This window comes from Labeo rohita, chromosome 7, assembly GCF_022985175.1.
Source record: "Labeo rohita strain BAU-BD-2019 chromosome 7, IGBB_LRoh.1.0, whole genome shotgun sequence".
In the NCBI taxonomy this organism is placed as follows: Eukaryota; Metazoa; Chordata; class Actinopteri; order Cypriniformes; family Cyprinidae; genus Labeo; species Labeo rohita.
This window is the reverse complement of record NC_066875.1, coordinates 44,512,176-44,538,193: the sequence shown is the minus strand read 5'-3', so window position 1 is coordinate 44,538,193 and position 26,018 is coordinate 44,512,176. Positions and strand designations below refer to the sequence as shown.

At 32.9% G+C, this 26,018-nt stretch overlaps 1 protein-coding gene across 1 annotated transcript; it reads left to right on the top strand.

Annotated features, from left to right (window-relative positions):
- The first annotated feature begins 892 nt into the window (after window positions 1–892).
- On the top strand, window positions 893–24,662 carry fah (fumarylacetoacetate hydrolase (fumarylacetoacetase)). The gene is made up of 14 exons (XM_051114420.1): window positions 893–1,071; window positions 1,472–1,582; window positions 1,658–1,779; window positions 2,063–2,112; window positions 4,942–5,032; window positions 7,763–7,860; window positions 9,272–9,324; window positions 11,298–11,397; window positions 14,795–14,925; window positions 21,514–21,589; window positions 21,672–21,718; window positions 22,338–22,439; window positions 23,891–24,008; window positions 24,104–24,662. The coding sequence occupies exons 1-14, from the start codon at window positions 907–909 to the stop codon at window positions 24,178–24,180; spliced, it is 1,341 nt and encodes a 446-aa protein (XP_050970377.1). The 5' UTR covers window positions 893–906; the 3' UTR covers window positions 24,181–24,662.
- The last annotated feature ends 1,356 nt before the right edge of the window (window positions 24,663–26,018 follow it).

Here is a 26,018-nt window from a genome sequence, read left to right as displayed (position 1 = left end):
ATTAAATTTTAAGGTAATATCAGAGGATGTTAGAAATGGAAAAAGAAGAAAAAAACAGCTAATTTATCCACCTTATTTTTTAATGCGGAAGTAAGCCTATGGGTGAGACTTCCGGTTCATTTGCCGTTGTAGGGAAATGACTAATTAATATCAACGTGCAGTAAGCTGTAAAACTGTGCACTACAAACCAGTGTGTTCATAATTAAGATAATACATTAAAATAATACAGTAAGACACCAATTTGCAATATCATGCAGCAAAACGAAGTGTTTTGTACAGCTAAAATTAGCTGAACTGAATGAGACCGGAAGCCACACCTATAAAATATACAAACGGACGCGTCTGTTCTAAGGAAAAAAAAAGGTGGATAGTTATAAAAATAAAACCTTAAAACGTTAGGAAAACATTGTTATCAGGTTATAAAACAAAAAATGGTTACTAAAAAGAATATTCCTAGGAACTGATTAAACTATTTTGGGAATATGGGAGTAAATTGCAGAAACTTTTGAAATATGATACATTTTGTAATACAATTCTTGCCCTGCAGGTACTGTAAATGATTATTCACATACCTCATCTGTGTGATTTTCACACTAATTAGCCCTGGCTTTAAATTGTAAACCTAAGAGTAATGTTAGGAATTTTTAATAAATGTGTATTCAACTTTGACTGTCTAAAGACTCTCGTTAGGCAATGTTTTTATTAGGTTATCACATAAAAACGTTCCTAGAACATTAGGAAATAGTTAAACTAATGGGAACCATACCCTAACGTTGTGGTAACGTTCTGTGTAGTACTTTTCTGCTGAGTCACGTCGAGTAGACGAAGTGTACTTGACGTAGGGAGGATAGAAGGGGGCGTCTCTGATTGGCTCGCCGCTTCGACACGTGAGGCGGTAACTTTCATATGTCTCAAGTGCACATCTGGAAGAGGTTACTCGCGCTGCTGTTTACTCTGAGAACTATTTCAGAGTACGACTGCAACTTTAAAATGTCTTTCGTAAAAGTAGAGGAGAAAAGTGACTTTTCTTATCACAACTTGCCTTATGGAGTGTTTTCCACGCCGGATAACGTGAGTACACGATTTATTAATTCCTGGGAATGACAGTATGTCTGGTTGAACTGAATTACTAAAGTCTTGTTGTGTAATGAGAGCATGTTTAGCTTTATAAAATTAATAAATGATGTAACTCAGAATTGTATTACTTCCACTGCAATTCTGTGTGGACACAAGGTTTCAAAGGTTAGAATCTAAAGTAAACCTTTACTGTCAACAAAGCTTTATTGGCATGATTGTCAGCATTTACAGTGTTGCAAAATCATTTAAAGTTTTAATGTGGTCAATATAATTTTGGCCACTGACCATTTAAAATTCTTTTAGAGCATCTATAAACATGCTGGAGTTTTTGTGTCAATAAACCATTGAAATTCATGCAAAGATCTTTTCTAACTTATTTATTTGGATAAAACAGCCCAGGCACAGAATTGGCATTGCCATTGGAGATCAAATTTTGGATCTTAGTGTAATCAAGCATCTTTTCAATGGACCGGCTCTAGGGCCCCACCAGGATGTTTTTGAACAGGTATGTATCACTGTATTTTTGTATTAAATATGATGGATTCTTCTGCATCCTTATACTTTTTTGTCTTCATCAAAGCCCACACTCAATGCTTTTATGGCTCTGGGTTATGATGCTTGGAGGGAAGCGAGAAAGTTCCTCCAGATGCTTCTGGCTGCAAATGAGTCCACGCTACGTGATGACGTCAGTTTAAGAAGCCGGTAAATGTCCCTCCCACATTATGGATATTTCAGTTCGTTAGTGTACTTATTAATGCATATTACTAAGTATGCACATTATACTGCCTGTATGTGGAACACTACACATTATGCAGCATTTAAATAATATTATGCATTTATCATTTTTTTATTTGTCGTTTTTATTTATTTGTCATTTATTATTTTATTTATTAGATATTAATTTATTAATGGTATGTATTTAAATCAGGACACTGTAGAAAAGTTCATTATAGCATCTTGTGTATGTGTGATTTGTGATTTCCAGGGCGTTTGTTCAGCAAAGTTCTGCAGTGATGCATCTTCCAGCTGAGATTGGTGAGTGTGACGGTTAAACACATGGCCTTAAACTCCTTATTTTCATACCATAGGACCAGTGTTGGGGAAAGTTGCTTTTAAAAGTAATGCATTACAGTATTAAGTTACTCCCTAAAAAAAAGGAACTAATTAGTTACTTTTTATGGAAAGTAATGCGTTACTTTACTTTTGCGTTACTTTTTTAAATCTGGGCAGGGCTTGCTTGTTTTTAGTATAAAAAATTCTGTTTTTGGCAAATGTAAAACCCTTTTCACACTAAAAGTCTCAGGCTTTGAGAAAACTAAATTCACATCTGTACAGTAGACCGCAGAAGAAAAAAAGGTCAACTCTTCAGCAATAAAAAAAAAAAGGAAAACAAATGTTAGATTATCTTGAGTAATTTTTGCTTATTAGTATGGTTGAATTGGATCATCGAAGGTCGGCAGCAAAGACATCGGTTAATAAAATGGGATTACATGCATAAAGGATTGAGTTGAATTTCACATTTTTTATTCATTTTGAGGAATACTGAATCAGTTTTTTGTGAGTGAGATGAATTAATGCATGTTCACATTTATTTTAGAACTAACATCTTGCTCCCGATTTCTCTCAACATGGGGACAGGAGAGCTTTTAATCAGTAAATGGGGGGGAAAAGTAACTGGCGTTACTTATTTGTAAAAAGTAACTCAGATATTTTCTTGTCAATTAAAAAGTAACGCATTACTTTACTAGTTGCTTGGAAAAAGGAATAATATTACGTAACTCGCATTACTTGTAATGGTTACCCCCAACACTGCATAGGACCATATTTCTGTATGCACTTCAGCATATTATCTTATATTATCTGATATAAAACAGAATAAAACAGGACATTCATATAGAAAAAATGTTAGGCAGGACTTTTATCTATAAGGATTTTGCTGTGTTATGAAAAGTTGTGTGACATACCAGAATTAATCCTTGTGGTGAAGAGTTTAAACATAAGCTATTAAATTTTGACTAAAGATTATAAGACAAACTTTCTTTTTCTTTTTTTGTGGAAGAACATGCATTGATAAATAATACATAACCAACACTTGGATGTTGACTTTAAACCAGTCAGTGTAGTCAGTATGAATTTGACTAGTGTCACTAAAACTGTCTTGTAGAGGCAGAAATCGTGGTCCTGTTCTATAGCGATCACTAGAGTGCACTGTTCACTAGCTACAGCTGTCAAAGCCATTCAGAAATCCTCTCTCCTGCCATGTAAGATTACAGCCTTATGTTTTTTGTGCATTATGGGTGTTGATGTTTTCCTATGTTTTTTCACTGCAGCCTTTTTTTCTAGTTGGGTGGCACCGCTGTAAAAAAACAAAAAAACAAAAAAGTTGTAGAAAAAAGCATGTTTCTGCTGCATAGACTGCCAACTTTTATTAAAACCTTATTTTTGTCTGCAAATTACCCCACAGTTAGTTTAGCATTTATTTTTTATTTATAAATGTTTATTTATTTATTGTAAATGTCATACTTATTTATGCTTAATATTCTTGTTAGAATGTAAGATTAAATTAAAACTCCCATTGATTTACATTGTGACAATGTAGATCAGAATCAGAATGTAATTGATAATGATGTCATCATATTATTTGAATACTGAATTCATGATTGGTCTTCCTTGCATATACTTGTATTATGAGCACACTTGATTAATAAATAAGAACAGATAGTTGTAGATACAAGAAGAGTCCCAACATATGATTTTTGAAGGAGTGTTTCTGCTGTAAACAATTTTGTGGATTTGGAAAAGCTGACAACTTTTGTGAAGTGTGGTTTTTATAGTATAGTTACAGTGATCCCAAAATTAAAATGTACTCATACACTGGCCGCTCAAAAATTTGAATAATTAAGATTTTTTTTCTTGGTTTTGAAAGACTCTTATGCTTACCAAAAATACAGTGAAACACAAATATTATTACAATTTAAAATAAATGCTTTCTTTTCGAATGTATTTTAAAATGTAATTTATTCCTGTGATGCAAAGCTGAATTTTCAGCATCATTACTCAGTCTTCAGTGACACATGATCCTTCAGAAATCATTCTAATATGCTGCTTTGCTGCTCAGTTAGTATTAGTTATTATTGATGCTAAATGATTAATAATGATTCTGATTATTATCAATATTTTCTGCTATATTTACATAGAAAACAGTTATTTTAAATTCTAATAATATTTCATAATTTTACTATTTTCATTGTATTTTAATCAAATAAATCCAGCCTTGGGGAGCATTAGAGGCTTCATTCAAAAACATTAAAATTATTCCAAACTTTTGACAGGTAGTTTATAACTTTTTTGTAAATAATGTATTTTTGTAATGTCATTCCAGCTGTTATTCCACTGCATTACTTTCTTTCTTCCGTAAAAAAAAAAAATCATCTTACTCTCCACTGGGGCTCTGAAATCACTTTTAGGAACACTGCATCAGATTTTGCATAATTTATATCAAATGTCATTAGATATGAAATGTCACATGGCCAATTAAAAACTGAAAACTAAGTTTTAAGAGCAACAGCGGAGGTGGTGGATATCAGTGAATAACTAAAATAAATGAAAGTTTCAGTCATAAATGTATAATTCATTTTCTCACACAAAGCAAGAAGATTAGTTATTGATGGCAGAACTTTCATTTCTGCTTGAGATATTTCTTTAATGTAGTGAACTGAATTATGACAGACCCCGATACAGAATAAACCCGAGCAGAGGGTTAAGACAAATTATGATTTTTCACACCTGTCACTGCGTGTGTTTACTCCTCATTGACTCTCCTGTTTTTTCCCATCATCTTTTATTCTTCCTTCTCCGTAACAGGCGACTACACAGACTTTTACTCATCGAGAGATCATGCCACCAACGTTGGAATAATGTTCCGTGGAAAAGAAAATGCCTTGATGCCCAACTGGTACGTGACAGCCTATTAATAATCCCCAGCCTCTTAAATACTAACATCCGAAGCAAGCGTGCAGCCGAGTCACACCATCACTGCTTCCTGCTGACTTTATATTTCAGTCATCTTTTGAGTTAGCAACCATATACGTACGAGTTTTAAAGATCCAGCGAAATTCCTGTAAGTTATTCCCATAAACACTCGCTTTATTCTTTCCCAGTGTACGCCTGTCAGGCTAAATAATGCACCTGCGTGTTTTCCAGCTCGCTGTGAAAAACGTCTTTTAGCAATAACTCTTCCCTCCAAAACAGAACTGTATTTCTTGTCACATTTTCACTTACAAGGCCCAGAGAGGGAGTCATTCGCCCGGAGACAGAACAAGGACTCGTGTGGAAATGAAGAGGGAAGTTTTTTGAAATTTAATTTCAGCAGCTCGTCTACCTGAAGTTCCCTTCGGCTCAGTCAATCTGTCAGCGGGCCTTTCCAAAAGCGTGTCACTTCTTCGGGAAAGAATGAGAATTAGTCTGGAAGAAAATCTATACTTGATTTACATTGGGCTTGAAGCCGCAGGCCTGAGCTGGGCTTTTGTGATCGGGGTGATTTCTGGAGTAGGATTTGAAGTGAAATGTTAAAGTAGGTCACCCAGAAGTGTAAATTTTGTCAATATTTACTCACTCTCATGCTGCTCCAAACCTGCATGCTGTTATTTTTTCTATGAGTAACAAGGAGAATTTTTGAGGAGAATTTTTGCTCTATTTTTAAACAAAGAGTTTCACCTGAACTGAAAGGCTTCAGTTGAAAAAGAGAATAAAGTAATTATGCGTATCTAATACAGTGAAATGGACATTAAATTACTCCTAAAACCGTATATGATCATTTGTAATGAGTATGCATAAAACGTTATAAATTTAAGTAGGGCTGCAACGACTCCTCGATTCGAGTATTTGATTTAAAAAAAAAAAAAAATCCTCCACTGCATTTTGTCCATGTCGAGTATTCAGCAAAATACCGGAAGTGACTCATTCCAATTATTAAACCCAATTAAAAATCATAACAAAGCATAATGCTATTAAGAATTACCAAACGCTGCTGTTTAATAAAACAAATATATGCAATGCAGGTTTAATATATGCGCTTTAATTATTCACATGCGTAGATGTTACGTACATGTGTCTCAGAATGGCTCCATTCACAGTTAAATTCTGTTAAATTAACGCTACGCAAACTGTTATCATTTACATATATGTGGAGCGTCTCAAACTCCATCTCTGCATATTGTTGTGAGTATTGGTTTATTATAACATTCATCTGGGAACGCAACGTGTGCCGCTTCATCAGATTTGTAAGGTAAATCATTTATAAACCAACGCAAACACAAACATTACAGTGGCTGTAGCCTTTCTATCTTTAAGAAATGGCCAAATATTAAAGATTAAGTGGACATTTTAATTAAAATGTTGCTGTAAAGTGTAAAAACCATCGTCAGACCGTTAGTGCCCTCTGCAGTCATTTGTTATAATGTGTTGTGCCCATTAGCTCTATTGTTTAAAATACATTATGTAGTTTAACAGCTTTGTTCACTAAAACCATATGATTACTTGCTTTTAATACCTGAACTAAATATTATGGCCTCATTGCTATTATTTATGTATTTTAAGTTATTTTAAAGGCTGGAGTTCACTTAGGTCTATTTTTATTACTACAAAAAATGAATTAGAATTAGAATCAGAATAATCGACAGATTACTCAGTTACCAAAATAATTGTTAGTGACAGTCCTAAATTCAAGCATTTTTCTAGGCTGAAATGTTTATACAGTAGTTTCTCTGTTTCTCTAAATTTGAAAGTGGAAAAAATCGAACAACATTTCAGTGTTTTTCCATCAAAGCCATTATTTGTGGTCCACTGTTCCTCTTAAAGGAGAAGGTCACTTCCAAAACAAAGATTCACATATAATGTACTCACCCACTTGTCATCCAAGATGTTCATGTCTTTCTTTCTTCAGTCATAAAGAAATTATGTTTTTTGAGAGAAAACATTTCCAAAATGCAGTTTAAGTGCGGCTTTAAACGATCCCAAATGCGATTGTAAACGATCCCAGCTGAGAAAGAAGGGTCTTATCTAGCGTAATGATTTGGTTATTTTCATAAAAATAATACATTTGATATACTTTTTAATGTCAAACACTCGTGGACTGTTTTTTTTATACAGTTTTTTGACCTACAGCTAGTTTACCCGCAGCTAGACAAGACAAGCATTTGAGGTTAAAACGTATAGAAATTGTCAGGTTTTTTTTTTAGAATAGCCAATCGTTTTGCTAGATAAGACCCTTCTTCCTCGGCTGGGATCGTTTAGAGCCCTATGAAGCTGCATTTAAACTGCATTTTGGACGTTCAAACTCACAGGCACCATAGAAGTCCACTATAGAGAGAAATCCTGAAATGTTTTCCTCAAAAAACATAATTTCTTTACGACTGAAGAAAGAAAGCCATGAATATCTTGGATGGCAAGGGGGTGAGTACATTATCTGTAAAGTGAACTTCTCCTTTAATATCTTCTCTTATGTTCACAAAGAATAAACAAAGTCATACAGATTTGGACTGGAACAACACGAGGAGGAGTAAATTAGGACAGAAATGTAATTTTTGGATCTGTTAAAGAATGTAAAAAGATCCCAATGTCAAGCACACATAGAAAGTTAAGATGTGTTGTGATAAAGGGAATGACTTATTATCCTGTCCTGTAGGCTGAGACTGCCAGTGGGGTATCATGGGAGAGCTTCATCTGTGATCGTCTCTGGAACACCAATCAGAAGACCTCAAGGCCAGATGAGACCAGATGCAGGTAAACACAAGGTGGTGGATAAACCACAGGCTCATCAACACAAGAAGTTCTTTAGCTGTAAATGTAAAATGTATAAAAATAAACTGTAAAGTATGAAAATTAGCTGGAAGTGTTTGTTTCTTCATCAGAGCAGATTTGTAGAAATGTAGCATTACATCATTTGCTCACCAATGGATCCTCTGCGTTGAATGGGTGCCGTCAGAATGAAAGTCCAAACAGATGATAAAAACATCACAATAATCCACAAGTAATCCACACCACTCCAGTCCTTTAGTTAACATCTTGTGAAAGGAAATGATGTGCATTACTAAGAAACAAATCCATCACTAAGATCACTAAGAGTTTTTAACTTCAAACCATTTTTTTCTGCTAAAATATGAGTCATCTATTTATAATCTTGCTTTCAACAGTGAAAAAAAATCATCTGAATCAGGAGAGAAATATGCACAGATCAAGCAAAAACAAATTTATAGGAGGTTTTGAGGTGAAAAAGTACTCTTTTTCACTGGAAGAAGTGTTATTATAGATTGTGGACTCGTGTTTTGGCCAGAAGTGTGAAGTTAAGATGCCTCAATAATGGATTTCTTTCTTACAAACATGCAGCTTTTCACGTCACAGAATGTTAATTGATGGACTGGAGTGGTTTGGACTACTTGTGGATTATTGTGAAGATTATTGTGACTGCTTTCATTCTGACGGCACCCATTCACTGCAGAGGATCCACTGGTGTAATGTAATGCTAAATTACATTATCAGTGATGTAAAGCTAAATTTATCCAAATCTGATAAAGAAACTAATTTGCATCTTGGATGGACTGAGGGAGAGTAAATTTTCAGCATTTGTTTCTATTCTTTTAATTGCCATTAAAACTTTCACAAAAAAAAAAAAAAAAAAAAAAATAATCATAATAACAGACTTATTATTTTGAAGTATAAATATATGTTTATATACTGTATATGTGTATAAATATATATTTATATTTATACATTTTAAAAAAAGTCTAACATTTTATTTAAGTGCACATTGCAGTGCACTAAGATATTATCATTTGGCACAGTGCATTAACATATGGCACAGTCAGCACATTAACAAAAAACAATATTTGCGTTTGCATCACAGACATCATAGCAACGACAGGCTGATTAATGGCATTATGTTGCATGAAAAACCTTCATGTGGCTTGGAATGATGGGGCCGTTATGATATTTTCCCATAAGTTAAATGATTGCTTTCATTGGTCAGCAGATCTGCACTGTTCATTATTACAGCCTCACTTGAGAACTGATCTGACACGTGTTTAAGTGGGGACTATAAATACTATGCAAATTCAGCCTGTAATGAACTCGGCTGAGAAATCCATCAAAACGCCTATAAATATGTGTTTGCTTCATAACTAAATTTCTTTTTTAGCTCAGCCGCCCATCTTTGGACCAAGCAAACAGCTGGACATAGAGTTAGAGATGGTGAGTTAATGTGTTGTGCGATATAGTTGATTAGTTTATTATTTGAGCATGTTATTGTGAGTTGCTGATTCAGTCTTTTGCAGCGATGATGTAAGGAAATACAGACTTACAGATCCAAATCCTTCCCTATTGTTGCCATAAACAAGACACATAATCTCAGGAGAATCTCTTTACAAGAAATGTACTTTCAGTTGAAATGTTTCCAAAATTGCAATTTGTCACTTTCTGCTTGCAGTAATCCTGTATTATACTGTTGCTGTTTATATGATTTGGGATGGAGCTAAACAATAAATCTCAATATTTTGCAGTTGATATTTAAGATATATATAATTATTTTATTCAAACATATGAGCTATAATTTTAAACCAGACAGCCATTGTAGTAAATGCTTTAGATTCACAATGTTTTGATTAATTAAATGTATTAAATCCTTTTATATAATACTTTTTTAAATCTGAAAGAACTTTAGTTAAAATAAACTTCCTCACTAAATATTTAATATTTTTGTAATAATTACTTACTAAATATTTAATTAATAAAAGGGTAATTCTTTTCTTCAAATAGATGAACTATAATTTTGTATTAAACACTTAAACTGATTAAAACAATTTCATTAAATCAGTAAAACTCCAGGTAAAATATATACTACATTTACTAAATAAATACTAAATATAGTAATTTTAATTCATATGCAATAATAAAACAATAAAAAATATGTTTTTAGATGCATCAAATCAGCTTTGTTATTTTTACTGTCACTTTTTCCTCTTGAAAATATAGTCTACAGTGGCTTTTAAATAATCAAAATGTATTAATGTAGTTTATTTGTGTCACTTTCTCTCTGCAACATTTTGATTTGTAATGGTTTGTGCCAATCGAAAAATTTAATTTGTGCAGTGAAATATTGGAAGACTTCAGTATGAAAGCATAAAAATTCAAGAGATGTTTGGAAACCAAAACTGTCCATTTTAAGGATTTTAAGTGCTTTTTTATGCCTATTTATTAATTTATTTTTGACATAAATGGACAATTTACATAACAAAATGTTATGTAAATGACATACATTTTAATTATAAAAACTGGAATTTAAAAATTGCTAGTTGCAGTTTAAAAATGTACCATTTTGGTTTTTTTCTTTTGTATTTTTGCATTTTATATTTGCCATTATTTTGCACATGAATTACTGTATGGTCTGAATTACTGTTTGCTCTGTTGAAAAATTTTGAAAACTTAAAAAAAATTAAAACATATGAGCTACAATTTTAAACCAAACAGCCATTGTAGTGAAAGCTGTAGATTCACGATGTTTTAATTAATTAAAATGTATTAAATCCTTTTATATAATACTTTTTAAAAATCTGATAGAACTTCTAATAAACTTCTTCACTAAATATTTAAGATTTTTGTAATAATTATTTACTAAATATTTAATAAATAAAAGAGTGATTCTTTTCTTCAAATAGATAAAACAATTTCAGTAAAACTTAAGGTAAAATAGATACTAAATTTATTAAATTTACTAAATGTAATAATTTTAATTCAGATGCAGTAATAAAAACAATTAAAAAATATGCTTTTAGATGCAAAATCAGCTTTGTTATTTTTACTGTCACGTTTTCCTCCTTGAAAATATAGTCTACAGTGGCTTTGAAATAATCAAAATGTATTAATGTAATTTATTTGTGTCACTTTGTCTCTGCAACTGTAAAAGCATCTTGAAAACCCATTTAGGTTTAATGTAATGAACTTATGAGTGGTGCGAGGCTCTCTGTTATTTACTCCTGCTTTTATATGCTTCTTGGATAATAATGTTATTAGGCAAGGTGCCATAGAGATTTAATAATACTTGCACTAGCATTCTGTTTGCTTATGCAGATGCGTGTCTCTTAATATGGTGCAATACTCTTCTAAACATATACATTTAGGATGCGATATACTGATATTACATACTTAATATAATATTTGTCTTACAGGCGTTTTTTGTGGGAAAAGGGAATAAGCTTGGAGAGCCCATCCCAGTGGAGAAGGCTCACGAGCACATCTTCGGCATGGTGCTTATGAACGACTGGAGTGGTGAGAACCAGTTTCTGCAATGCATATTATCCCAAATCAATTTCTAAGATGATATATAAGCATATATAAGCTATATATTGCAACACAACAAGTGTAAAAACAGTAAATGAGATTTGAGAGGGGAAGAAGAATGGTTGAATTCAATATAATAATATTATCATGTATCATGCATTTCACTGTTTACATGTCATTGAATCATATTAAGTACTTCACATTTCAAGTGCACTTTATTTTACACCACTATTTTGCCACAAAAATCTCAGAATTCTTTCATTTCATTTGTCTTGTCATCTACGATCAAACACAGTTAAATATTATGTTAAATCTCAGTTTACAAATCGTGCCACAACTCAGTTTCACTTGAGAGAATCTTAATCATATCTTCCAAGGTTTCTTTAGCTATTCAGAGAAGCCTGGTGCTCTGTGTCTGACGTGTCGTGATTTAGCATCATTTCCCGGTCAGGCATTTCTGAGCAACAACCGCCGTTAATTCTTTTTATTATTCGTCTGTCTCTTCCTAAACCTACAATGGCTCTGTCTTGAGCACACTAAACACATTGCATTTTTATGAGCCACTGAGCAGACTTGGGAAATGAGAAACACTTTTAGAGCAAGGAGGCAGGGGTGACGCTTGGTGAAGTGTGCATGCCAAACTATGTCCATATACACAGCATCTGCTTAGCTGTTCAGTTTCCTGCGTTTCATAGCAGAATGAGTAAAACAGAAGCATTTTGATTTGTAATGGTTTGTGCTGATCGAAAAATTTAATTTGTGCAGTGAAATACTGGAAGACTTCAATATGAAAGCATAAAAATTCAAGAGATGTTTGGAAACCAAAACTGTCAATTTTAAGGATTTTAAGTGCTTTTTTGTGCCTTTATTTATTTATTTTTAACATAAAAGCACCCATTACTGTATTGCTGTGCTCTGCTGCAAAACTTTGAAAATGCAAATTGAGAGAAATATTTTCTTCAAAAATGATTTTGTGTAAAATACATCTGTACGTTTTAATGATAAAAATTGGAATTTGAAATACTTTTTGTATTTTATTTTTGCCATTATTTTGCATATGCATTACTGTATGCTCTGTTGGAAAAATTTGAAAACTTAAAAAAAAAAATTAATTATGAAAACAATTAAATTATTATATATTAAAAATGTGATTTGTTTAATATTAATATGCATCTGTAAGCTGCGATTAAAAAATGACTAATTGCAATTTTAAAATTTACTATTTTGCCCAATATTTGTGCATTCATTTACTTTTTATATAGTTTATATTTTGCACATGCATTACTGTCTTGCACTCGTCTGTTGCAAAACTTAGCGAACTACATAGCACTCCATGCATGACTAACAAATTGATAGAAATATTATATAGTATATAAATGTTTGTTTAATATCAAAATGCATTAGGTTTTTTTAAAAATTACACTTAAAAATGGCTGTAAATTAAAAATATCTATGTGCAATTTAAAAATTGACTTTTTTGCTGAAGTTCTTTCTCTATATATTTACTTTTGTACTTATTTATTTTATAATTGCCATTGTTTTGCACATGGATTATATTATTGCTCTGATCTGTTGCAAAACTAAGAAAAGTAAGATAAATATTGCATTGATAATTTGCAATTAAAATGGCTACTTACAATTAAAAAGTCTACTATTTTTCCCAATATTTGTGCATGTTTATTTATTTTTTATATATATTTTATTTATTTTTTTATAAATTGTATATTTGCCATTATTTTGCACATGCATTACTGTCTTGCTAAGTTGCAAGTAAAAATTTGGCTTAAAAAAAGTAGCTGTAATTTAAAAACTGTGTAGTTGCAATTTAAAAATGTACTATTTTGCCCAGTATTTTTGTGTATATATTTACTTTTGTACTTTTTATCCATTTTATATTTGCCATTATTTTATACATGCATTTGTGTTTTTGTTTCAATAACAATAACTGTCTTTTTTTTTTTAAATCTTATGTGAACAGAAAAAAAAACAATAACTGTCTCCAGAATGCCTTTAGAGGGAATGCCTTCCCTCTAGATTTTACTTTACATTCAGTGTTTTCTTCCTTGCATTTCTTTAGAAAACCTTTCTTTTCTCCTCCAAAGTTTCTTCCTCACCAGAATCGAGTCCCAGTTCTCACATTCTTCAAAAATGCTGCATGTCTTCTAGCGAGAGCCTGTCAGAATTATGCAGAGGGTAGATATTTGTATGTTATATGAGTACAGCTCCAGAATATCTTGTGCTATTTCGAACAGGTTATGCAGAACGATGACGTCTTGACGGTGTGAACTGACGTTTTTTTTGGCATCTGTTCTGCGTAAGGCTGCGAGAAATACTCTGACGCATCTGTCTGGATGGGATTTCTAGATATATGAGTAGATTTGAAACACAATGAATAGATAAAGAAATAAGACGGGTAAAGAATATCAATGCTGTGAGGCTGCAGACTTTATGAAAGCTTGAGGTTTCAAATTCAATAATCTCGACATTAATGTGACCGGATTTATTTGTCTGGATAAAGGCTTTATAGGACTTATTTTGCCAGCAAATTTTGGTTGGGAAAATCGAATTATATTGCGCTGTAATGTACTATGGTGAAGTGTGGGAATTCATGCAGCAGCAAATTATTCCCTACTTGAATCAAATCTTGGAGAGTTTATCACAAAGATAATTACTCACTGTGGCAAAACCAAGTGAACTACATAATCAGCATTTTAAGGGATCATGCACACTGCCACCATACAGACTGATCCAAAATGTTCAAAGATACCTTCTTTTAGTCAAACTCTTAAGGCAGGATTGCACGTGTGATATGTTAATATATTAAAAAATAATTAATTATATAATATATTGAAAATAAAATTAATTAATTACCAAAATGCATTAGTAAAACTCTTAGATTTTTTTTAATGTTTAATGTTAATTTGGCCAGGATCCGTGTTTGTTATTTATGTTTATGCTTATTGAAGTATTAGAATATTGTGTTGAAGTTCCATCTTAGAAGGCAGCTGTCTATGTAGACATCAAGGGAGCTCACTGGGATTTGGAACACAGCCTGTTTGTGCCTGAGTAGTGATCTGTGCAATGAACAACTGCACATTTAATTTGAAGGAACTAATTGAATTGAGTCAGAGAAGAAGAAATAGCACAGGCAATGATCCATCCTGTCCCAGATTCAGGCAAGCAGCAGAGGAGATAAAGTTTAAAGGGATTGTAAATGCATCTAGTGGTTCAAGACTCATGCATTTAAACTGTTTTCAGCAGGGTGAAGGTTTTAAAGTAAGTTTTTGTGGAGAGTTTGAGCCCTGCTAAACTCACTGCCACAGTGCCAGTACATGACATGTATAAGTTACTTATTATACAGTGTCTTTTCTTTTTTACGTTGCAGCTCGGGATATCCAGGCTTGGGAATATGTTCCATTAGGCCCGTTCTTGGGCAAGAATTTTGGGACTACCATCTCGCCCTGGGTCGTTCCTATGGAAGCACTGATGCCCTTTGTCGAGCCCAATCCGGTCCAGGTAAAATATTCTCAGTGTAAGAGTGTGAATATTTTGGGAATGGGATGACACTGTACAGTCATGTGAAAAAGTTAGGACATCTTATTGAATTTCATGGTTTTCTGTATCAGGACATAATAAAAATTTATGTGGTCCTTGGCAGGTCTTAATATGACATATCACACAGTGTCATTATTTGTTTAAGAAAAATACAGCCAAGAGGGAAAGGCCATGTGTGACAAAGTTAGGACATCCTATGAGTCAATTGCCTGTAGATCCACTTTTAGCAGCAACTTGAAGCATTCATTTTCTGTGTGACTTTATCAGTCTCTCACATCATTCTGGAGGAATTTGGACCACTTTTCTTCTCAACGTTGCTCCAGTTTATTGAGGTTTGTGGGCATTTGCTTATGCACAGCTCTCACCACAGTATTTGAGTCAGGATGAGCTCTGGACTTTGACTGGGCTACTGCAACACCTTGTTTCTTTTCTTTTCAGCCATTCTGTTGTAGATTTGCTGGTGTGCATGGGATCATTGTCCTGTTGCATGACCCAATTTTGACCCAACTTTAGATGTCGGACAGATGCCCTCGCATTTGACTCAAGAATACTTTGATATACAGAGTTCATGGCTAACTCAATGACTGTGAGGTGCCCAGGTCCTGTGGCAACAAAACAAGCCCAAAATGATCAGCCCTCCTCCAGCATGCTTGTCTTTTGGTATGAGGGGTTTGTGCTGATATGCTCTTTAGGTGTTCACTAAACTTGGCGCTGTGCATTATGGCCAAACATCTCCACTTCAGTCTCGTCTGTTCAAAGGACATTATTCTAGAAGACTTGTGTTTTGTTCAGATGCAACTTTGCAGAACTAAACTGTGCTGCGATGTTTTTTTTTTTTTTTTTTTTAGATAGAAGAGGCTTTCTTCTGCCAAGCCTTCCAAACATGCCATTTTTGTCCCATATTTTTCTTATGGTATTGTCATGAACTTTATCATTTAACATGTTAACTGAGGCCTGTAGAGTCTGAGGTGTAGTTCTTGGGTTGTCTGCCATTTCTCTGAGCTTTACACGGTCTGATCTTGGGGTGAATTATCTGGGACGTCCACTCCTGGAAGGAGAGGTGTTTGTTTTAAATGTCTTCCACTTGTGAATAAACTTCAAATTGTTTGGAAATGGCCGTATTACTCCTCTCAGATTGATGGCAGCAACAATTGCTTCTCTAAGATGAATGCTGATGTCTTACCTCCTTGGCATTGTGTTAACACACACCTGAAGACTCCAGACCAGCAAACCACCAAAGCTTATGCTTTTATAGAGGCGCTCAGACTTGCTGATGATCAGTTAATTAAAGGTATTTGATTAGCAGTGCTTGACTGTTATTTACCCTCTTAATTCCAATGTTAACAGTAAGGGTGTCCTAACTTTGCTTTTCCATTTTGGCTTTATTTTTGTTCAGTAAATAATGACAGTGCAAGTTGTCATGTGTTGTTATTCATCTGAGGTTTTATTTCTGAAATTTTAAGACCAGCCAAGAACCAGTTTTTTAAATGATATCCTGATATGGAAAACCATGGAATTCAATATGTTGTCCTAACTACTTCACATGACTGTATATTCACACAGGTGTTATTCCATGTAAAATCAACCAAATTTCAGAAACTTCCCCGGCTCAAATTTTTGATTTTGCTATTATTTTTTCTGAAGAAAGATGCATTACATTATGTCCCAATGGTGACCATTCAAAAATGGGGAAAGTGCACTTTTTCAGCCTCATTGAGATCCCTATATCTCTGGGACTGAACAATGAAAATTAAGATTCCAAAAAAAATTAAAAATAAAATAAATTCATTAAGAACTAGAATCTAAAAGAGTGAGGGAATAGAGGGAAACAAGACACAATTCTAATTTTAACATTATTTTTTCTTCAGACATTGTTCTGTAAATAAAATAAGTATCAGCTGTGTATAAAGTGACCAACATTTGGTTTTCGACCACTGAAAATGGGTAACATTCAACAATCTGGACATGAAGCCTCATTGAGAAGCCCATGTCTTTGGGACTGAATAATATAGGACCTTGAAAATTAAGATTCCAGAAGAAAAGTTCATTAAGAGCTAGAATCTAATTTCTAATTATATTGCAAAATCTTTAATACTTCTTGAGTTACAGCCACGCAAACTTTGGAAAAAAAAATAATATTATAGCACTCAGAATGGTATGTTCCATGCAGTTCTCTTGACAGAAGGAAATGAGATACATCTCTAGTTTGTTTTTTATTATTTGTTTTTAAGACATTCCTCTTTAAAAGAAAAGAAGTCTCATATTTTTGCAAACTGACCCACATTTGGTTTTTGACCACTGAAAATATGTACAATTATGTACAAATATGTACAATGATTTACCCCTGGAGCCATATTGAAATTCCAATATCTCTGGAACTGAACCTTGTAGGGCCTTAAAAATGCTTCTTGAGTTACAGTCATGCAAACTTTGGAGTAAAACCTTGAAAAGTACTACTTCCTCATTTTTTAATGTTCACCATTGACACGTAATGTAACAAAAATTGCTGAAGTCAGCAGATTTTACTAATACAGCTACCAATCTCTGTGTAAAAATAACATTATGATGCTGCCATCTTTCCGAAGTCATTGTTACCCCCTTGTAATTTGGCTCTGAATTTCAGGTGAAAACTGCCATTTTGACCCCCCTCTACAATAGTGGATTACTCAGTAAATATTCATTCATGAGATTTAATATTTTGGCTTTCATCACTATACATGTCTGTCTTTCTTCAGTAAAAATATTAGCAAAATCAAAAATTTGAGCAGTGGACCTCTGGTTGAGTTGACACCGAATGACCCACAGTCATTTGCTACTGCATTCTAAAAATGTGGTAAAAATAACTGAAGAAGTCTAATATTTTTGCACGTTTGGTTTTTGACCACTGAAAATGCGTACAATTTAACAATTTACCCCTGGAGCCATATTGAAATTCCAATATCTCTGGAACCGAACCATGCAGGGCCTTAAAAATGAAGATGCCAAAAGGAAAGTTTGTTAAGATCTAACATCTAAAAGGTGGTCACCATTGACACATAATGTAACAAAGATTGCTGAAGTCAACAGATTTTACTATCAGAACTACCAATCTCTGTGTAAAAATAACATTATGATGCTGCCATCTTTCTGAAGTCATTGTTAGCCCTTGTAATTTGGATCTGAAACTCAGATGAAAATTGCCATTTTGACCCCCTCTAACAAAACAATGGATTACTCAGTAAATATTCTTCCATGACATTTAATATTTTGGCTTTCATCACTATAGATATCTATCTTTCTTCAGAAAAAATATTAGCAAAATCAAAAATTTGAGCCGTGGACCTCTGGTTGAGTTGACACAGAATGACCCACAGTCATTTGTTACTGCATTCTAAAAATCTGGTAAAAATAACTGCATGCACTATACATCAGCATCTGCTTTTTTCTGTTTATCAGTATCAGCTTATATTGGATATTTTATAGCTTCCCATTTATTTTAAGATCCTACTCATGTACTACATTACTGTATATAATGCCTTTCAGCCTCAGTATGCTTTCTGAGAAGACTTTATTTTGGCTAAGTTTTAGCCATTTTAAAATTATAATTAAAATGACATTTTTCAAGCTAGTACAGATGTATAATATAGGGTGTAACATGAAAATATTTTTTAACTTACTAGGGCATCTAAAATTTGACACACTACTATTTGGGTATGTTTAAAATAATACTTGTATTGTGTAAATAAAATAATACTTTTATTGAAAATAACACTTTTATCAAAAGTAACAGTAAAAACATTTAAATAGTTGCAAAAAAATTCTATAGTTTCTATAAAGATATGAAGCAGCTAAGCTGTTTTCAACACTGATAAAAATGTTGTTTTTTGAGTCTCAAATCAGCATATTAAAATGATTTCTGAAGGATCATGTGACATTGAAGACTAATGATGCTGAAAATTCAGCATAATAAATTGCATTTTAAAATATATTGAAATAGAAAACAGCTGTTTTTTTGCTGTATTTTTAATCACATAAATGCAGCCTTGGTGAACATTTCAAAAACATAAAAAAATCTTACCAACTCCAAACTTTTCAACAGTAGCGTACTATACAATCAATATTTATGGCTCCTTTTTCCAAAACCTGCTTTCTACTTATGTAGGCAGCTTCAGTACTGAAATGAAACCTTGTAAGTAAATGATTTGGATCTGTCTACAGCAGCAGCTTCATGTTTCACACAAATAGCCTTCTCCATGCAGAACAGATGGGTGTCTTTAGAAGGCATCATAATCACACCTACCTTTGGTAGAAGCTCTTTGGTGCCTTTAAAACGCTGCCTACATATGCTTTGGACAAAGTATCCGATTAGCACCTCAGGAATGGCCATTGCAGACCCATTATCTTTAAAAATGATGGTCAGAGTACGAATTTATTCAACTTTACAGTCCTGTTACAGCTCTGTGGAACGGACACTTCATCATCACAGACGGCAGAGTGCAGACTTTGCATATAAGCGGGAAATGAGACGTGCTAAAGGCCGTTCTTTGAGTTACTGCTTTCCTATTTCTCCACAGCAGCCGGCCACTGTGAGCGAATGAGGCAATAACACATCTTTATTCTCTTTTACGCATTAATTTGTTTGATCAGCGATTCTCAATTGGTGGTTTGCTGCCCAAAAATGGGCTTCAATGCTAATATAGTTATTTTATTTTCAGGACGTTTTGGATTTCTTTAACAGCAAATATGACTGTAATACTTGCTGTGCAACTGGCAAAAAATGGAATCTTAAAGTGTCTCTAAAGTTACATTGTGTTAAAAGTAGGGCTGTCAACGATTAATCGTGATTAATCGCATACAAAATAAAAGTTTGAGTTTGCCTAATATATGTGTGTGTACTGTGTATAATTATTATGTATATATAAATACAAACACATTCATGTATATATTTAAGAAATATTTACAAGCATATGTATTTATTATAATTTTTATATAATTTATATTATATATAAATTAAATCATTTTGTATATTAATAACATATTTCTCATATATATACACATTAATTTGTGTGTATTTATATATACATAATAATTGCACACAGTACACACACATATATTAGGCAAACTTAAACTTTTATTTTGTATGCGATTAATCGCGATTAATCATTGACAGCCCTAGTTAAAAGTCTTGTGTTGGAGTCCTACAACAGGTTTAAATGCATCTGTGGTCAGAAAACATTCTAATTTTCTCAGAATATACATTTATACAGTTATTTGTCAATGATTTCGAGACCGTGGAATGTGATTTTTAACAGGAGACCCCCCTTCGAAATGTGATAGCGCTAGTTTTGAGTAGCAATTGGGTGGGTTTTTTTGTGAAAACCTAGCAACCCTAAGCTTGCACCTTTACATAAGACAATAATGTAGTGCTCCAATCCGGTCTTAAAATAATAACATAAAAACATTTTGTTTAACACTTACGCAAGCGAATCGTGCCAAGAACTAAAGTTTAGCTGCTTAATTGTAAACACTTAAACAATAAGGGTGGATACGTTAAACAAGTGCTAATGTGACTAACTGATGAAACAACACAGTTTGTAAACTAAAATATGTCTAAATTACATTCTTTATTATTAAACAAAGTAATTAGAGCAATGACAGTCTACTGTACATTAATCGACACATTCTTAGGAAATAGTGGGTTCACAGCGAATTATCAGAACTATTTCAGAAGGTTTACCTGGATTATTTTTAAATTATTTATTTTTTATTAAATTTTTACATTGTTTTTCGGCACCAATAGCCTTGTGGTTAGCGCATCGACATATAGCGCACGTGCTTGCGGCGACCCGAGTTTGATTCCCGTCTCGAGGTCCTTTGCCGATCCCGCTCCCCTCTCTCTCTCTGCCCAGGACTTTCCCGTCACCCTCTACAGTCCTGTCCATTAAAGGCACACTTCTTCCACACTTTTTCCTTCCACTCAACTTTCTGTTAACATGCTTGGATACAGCACTCTGTGAAGAGCCAACTTCTTTGGCAATGAATGTTTGTGGCTTACCCTCCTTGTGAAGGGTGTCAATTATTGTCTTCTGGACAACTGTCAGATCAGCAGTCTTCCCCATGATTGTGAAGCCTAGTGAACCAGACTGAGAGACCATTTTGAAGGTGCTTGCAGGTGATGATTAGCTGATTGGCATGTCACCATATTCTAATTTGTTGAGATAGTGAATTGGTGGGTTTTTGTTAAATGTGAGCCAAAATCATCACAATTAAAAGAACCAAAGACTTAAACTACTTCAGTCTGTGTGCATTGAATTTATTTAATACGTGAGTTTCACAGTTTGACTTGAATTACTGAAATAAATGAAGTTTTCCACGACATTCTAATTTATTGAGATGCACCTGTATGTAGCTCCAGCATCTACCAGCAGCTATCTAGACCAGACAAACCTTGATGCTAATAATGAGTTTCTTCCTCTATATATCCTTTATAAGACTTTATTTTCAAGTTTTGGCTGAGACGTGCACTTATTGTTTTGCAATGCTTTTCTAATGTTATTTAAATTTTTTCAGGATCCTGTTCCTCTTCCATACTTGCGTCACAATGACCCCTACACGTTCAACATCAACCTCTTCGTCTCTGTGAAAGGTGTGTGTCAGTATCTGCCTGTCATTGTGCATATGCTGTACATTACAGTGCTCAATCTTGTTTTCTTCTCGTTTATGTCCAGGTGAGGGGATGAGAGAGGCCACCACCATTTGCAAGTCCAATTTTAAGGTAAGACATAGTTTTGCATTTGTTTTGCATTGGCACATTGCTGTTTTAGAAGTTACTCATACTGACAACTCTTACTGTACCTATTTGATTATACATGAGTTTCCCTGGAAAAACTCCAGCATGAACCAGATATGGATTGCATGAGGAATTGCATGAGACAGTAAAACATCATGATATGCAAGAAGAAGAAACAAAGTACCGGCAAGTTGGGTCAAATAAAAATGTAAAAATATTTTGTGATTACCCTTTGAACACCATTGAGATTATTTTAAACCCCACTGGAATTGTTTTGTGTCTTTTTCTGTGCATAAATGCACACTCTTGTTTATATGTGCCTTGTCTTAAATTGCCCCGTGCAAGTTTAGATTTGCAACTTCACGCCATTATCTCATTTGCATAATTCCATTAGTGAATCAGGCACTAAAACAACACAGACTGTGCAGAGCAAATAAACAAAGCTATTCATTCTCAGTGTCTCTATTTTGGGCTCCTTATGTTATCTGTTCTGGGAGAAACCCATTCTGTTTCCACCCGTTCTGTATCGTCACATGCAGAGAAAGCCATTTTCTCTTTTAGTGATGGACAGCAGGTGCGTGTAACGTGTTGTGTGTCTTCTCAGTACATGTACTGGTCCATGAAACAGCAGCTGGCACACCACACAGTCAACGGCTGCAACGTCAGACCGGGAGACCTGCTGGCATCAGGCACCATCAGTGGACCGGTACGTGTGTGCGAGAGCGTGTCAGTGATTTATAGAATATATTGAAGAAATAGTTCACTCAAAAAAGAAAACTTGTGATTAAGATCAAGGTCTGAGGAGTGAAATAGGTTTTAAACATGTTATATAATATATATGTATATATATATATATATATATATATATATATATATATATATATATATATGAAAGTGTTAATTATTCCATTTAACTATAATTTTTAATAATAGGTAAAAAAATACATTTAGGTAAATACACTGGAACCCACATTTATTTTTTATATATTATTTCAATGAATAACTTTTAATATATTACATTTAATTCTTATTATTATTAATAATGATTTTAAAAAATATATATTATTAGAATTGTTAATGCTTTTAAAATGTAATTTAAGTAAATAGTCACATGTTTATTTGTTTATTTATTTCTAGATTTTCTTATTAAAATTTTAATTATTATTATAAAAATTCAAGTAATTAATTTAGGTAAATACTCATTTATATTTTAATATTATTTCAATCTGTTAATTTCAGTAAATAATATAATAATTAACTTCAACTCAACTATTATTAATAATATTTTTAAAAAACTATTTAGGTAAATACACTGGAAGCCTTTTTATTTCATTTTAAATTTAAAAATAAATTATTACAAAATATGTTAAATATTTGAAGACATTTAAATTTTTATATCATTTCATTCACTTAAATTGAGTAAATAATACATTAATTAGCATTATTCATTTTAGTGATAATTACTGATAAAATAATAAAACTAATTATGAAATATGTTAAATGTCTAAAGACATATTTACATTTTAATATAATTTTAGTCAATTAAATTGAGTAAATAATATATTAATTAACATTATTAATTTTAATTACTATTAAAAAAGTTAAAATAATTATTACGAAATACATAACATTTTTAAAGACATATTTACATTTTTATATAATTTCAGACAGTTAAACTGAGTAAATAATACAATAATTAGCATTATTTCTTTTTAGCAATAATTAATAATAAAAAAGTAAAAATAATTATTACGAAAAATGTTAAAAGTTTGAAGACATATTTACATTTTTATATAATTTCATTCAGTTAAATTGAGTAAATAATACAATAAATTGTTAAATGTTTCTCATATTTACCTGAAAAATTATTACGAAATATGTTAAATGTTTCTCATATTTACCTAAAAAAAAAAACCTTACTAACAGAGCATAGAGGTGTATCTGAAATGTCTTAACTATTTTAATTATTTTTAAATCAATTTTTTTATTATTTTTTTAAAAAAATTTATTTATTGTTGTGATTATTTTTTATGTTTATTTTAATTCCTTTTATGTAAAGCACTTTGAATTATCATTGTGTATGAAATGTGCTGTATAAATATAAACTTGCCTTGCTTTGTATTATACAGTACTGACTCTCTATTTGTGTGCATGAAGGACCCTGAGAGTTTCGGCTCAATGCTTGAGCTCTCATGGCGGGGATCCAAGACTATTGACCTCGGCAATGGAGAGACAAGGACCTTCCTGAAGGACGGGGACGAGGTCACTATCTCAGGTGAGCTTTTATATTCTGCGTGTGAGTGTTTAATGAAGATCGAGAGCTGTGTGTTGATGAAAATATGATCTCTGTTGTGGTCTCTCTCTGTGCAGGTTATTGTGAGGGCAGTGGTTACAGAGTGGGATTCGGTCTGTGTGCGGGGAAGATCCTTCCTGCCCTGCAACAGTGATGCACATCTCTGTCTGTCTGTCCCTCCCTACTGTGAGCCAGACAAAACAGCCATGAACAAATACAGTATTATTCTTGATCTTATATTCACAGCCTGTTTAAACCCTTTTAGAGGTCTTAAAACACTTTATACATTCATAATCTGGTGTATTTCTGAGTAAAACAGGATATTCAATAAGAAAAAATATACGGGGGAACTTGATTTAGTTCATCAGGGTTGTTCAGATTGTGAAAATTGGTCATTAAATATCATTAAATATCATTAAATATGAAGGAAAATATAAAAGAACTTGTTCTTTTTAGATAACCTTTGTGATCTTAAGAAAACATGTCAGTGAAGTAGCAATGCATCATCATGGGCTTCCATATGCTTGAAAACAGTCATTCATTTCTGCAATTCAACTAATTTTTGCAGAAATTACACACTTGAATTGTCATTCTGTTACTGAAAAAAAATCAATAAAGTTACTGATTGCTTTTGAACTGTCATAAGTCATGCCTTTTATTTTGTTTTATTTTATTTTATTTTATTTTATTTTATTTTATGTCCATAAAATGTTTGGCCATTGCATGTAGTTTAGCTAATAACTCAGTACAATAAAAATGAATTGCACCACTCAAATATAGGATAAAATAAACTTTTTTTAATAAATGATAAATATAAATATATTTTCTAGACAAGCAGCAGTGAAAGCTTGAAGTTTTAAACTTTAGATGATTAGCATGTTGCTAGCATGATTAGAATGTAGTTATTGTTTCTAACGTTTTTCTAGCATGATTAGCATGTTGCTAGGATGTTTCTAGCATGATTAGCCAGTTATTAGCATGTTGTTAATCTGTTTCTAACATGACTTGCAAGTCACTGTCATGTTGCTAGCATGTTTCTAGCAGGATTATCATGTTACTAGCATGTTGCTAGCATGTTTCCAGCATGATTGGTAAGTTGTTAGCATGTTTGTAGAATGAATAGCAAGTTGTTAGCATGATTAGCAAGTTAGCATGTTGCTAATATGTTTATAGCATGACTTGCAGTCACTAGCATGTTTCTAGCAGGATTAGCATGTTACTAGCATGTTGCTAGCATGATTAACAAGTTGCTAACATGTTACTAGCATTATTGGAAAGTTGTTAGCGTGTTTCTAGAATGATTAGCAAGTAGCTAGAATATTTCTAGCATGATTAGCATGTTGTTAATCTGTTTCTAACATGACTTGCAAGTCACTGTCATGTTGCTAGCATGTTTCTAGTAGGATTATCATGTTACTAGCATGTTGCTAGCATGTTTCCAGCAGGATTGGTAAGTTGTTAGCATGTTTCTAGAATGATTAGCAAATTGGTAGCATGTTTCTACCATGTTTATAACATGATTAGCAAGTTAGTAGTATGTTGCTAGCATGATTGGCAAGTTGTTAGCATGTTTGTAGAATGAATAGCAAGTTGTTAGCATGATTAGCAAGTTAGCATATTGCTAATATGTTTATAACATGACTTGCAGTCACTAGCATGTTTCTAGCAGGATTAGCATGTTACTAGCATGTTGCTAGCATGATTAACAAGTTGCTAACATGTTACTAGCATTATTGGAAAGTTGTTAACGTGTTTCTAGAATGATTAGCAAGTTGCTAGCATTTTTCTAGCATGATTTGCAAGTTGGTAGTATGTTGCTAGCATGATTGGCAAGTTGTTAGCATGTTTCTGGAATGAATAGCAAGTTGTTAGCATGATTAGCAAGTTAATAGCAAGTTGTTAGCATGGTTAGCAAGTTAATAGCATGTTTCTAGCATGATTAGCAAGTTGTTAGCATGTTTATAACATGATTAACAAGTTGCTAGTATGATG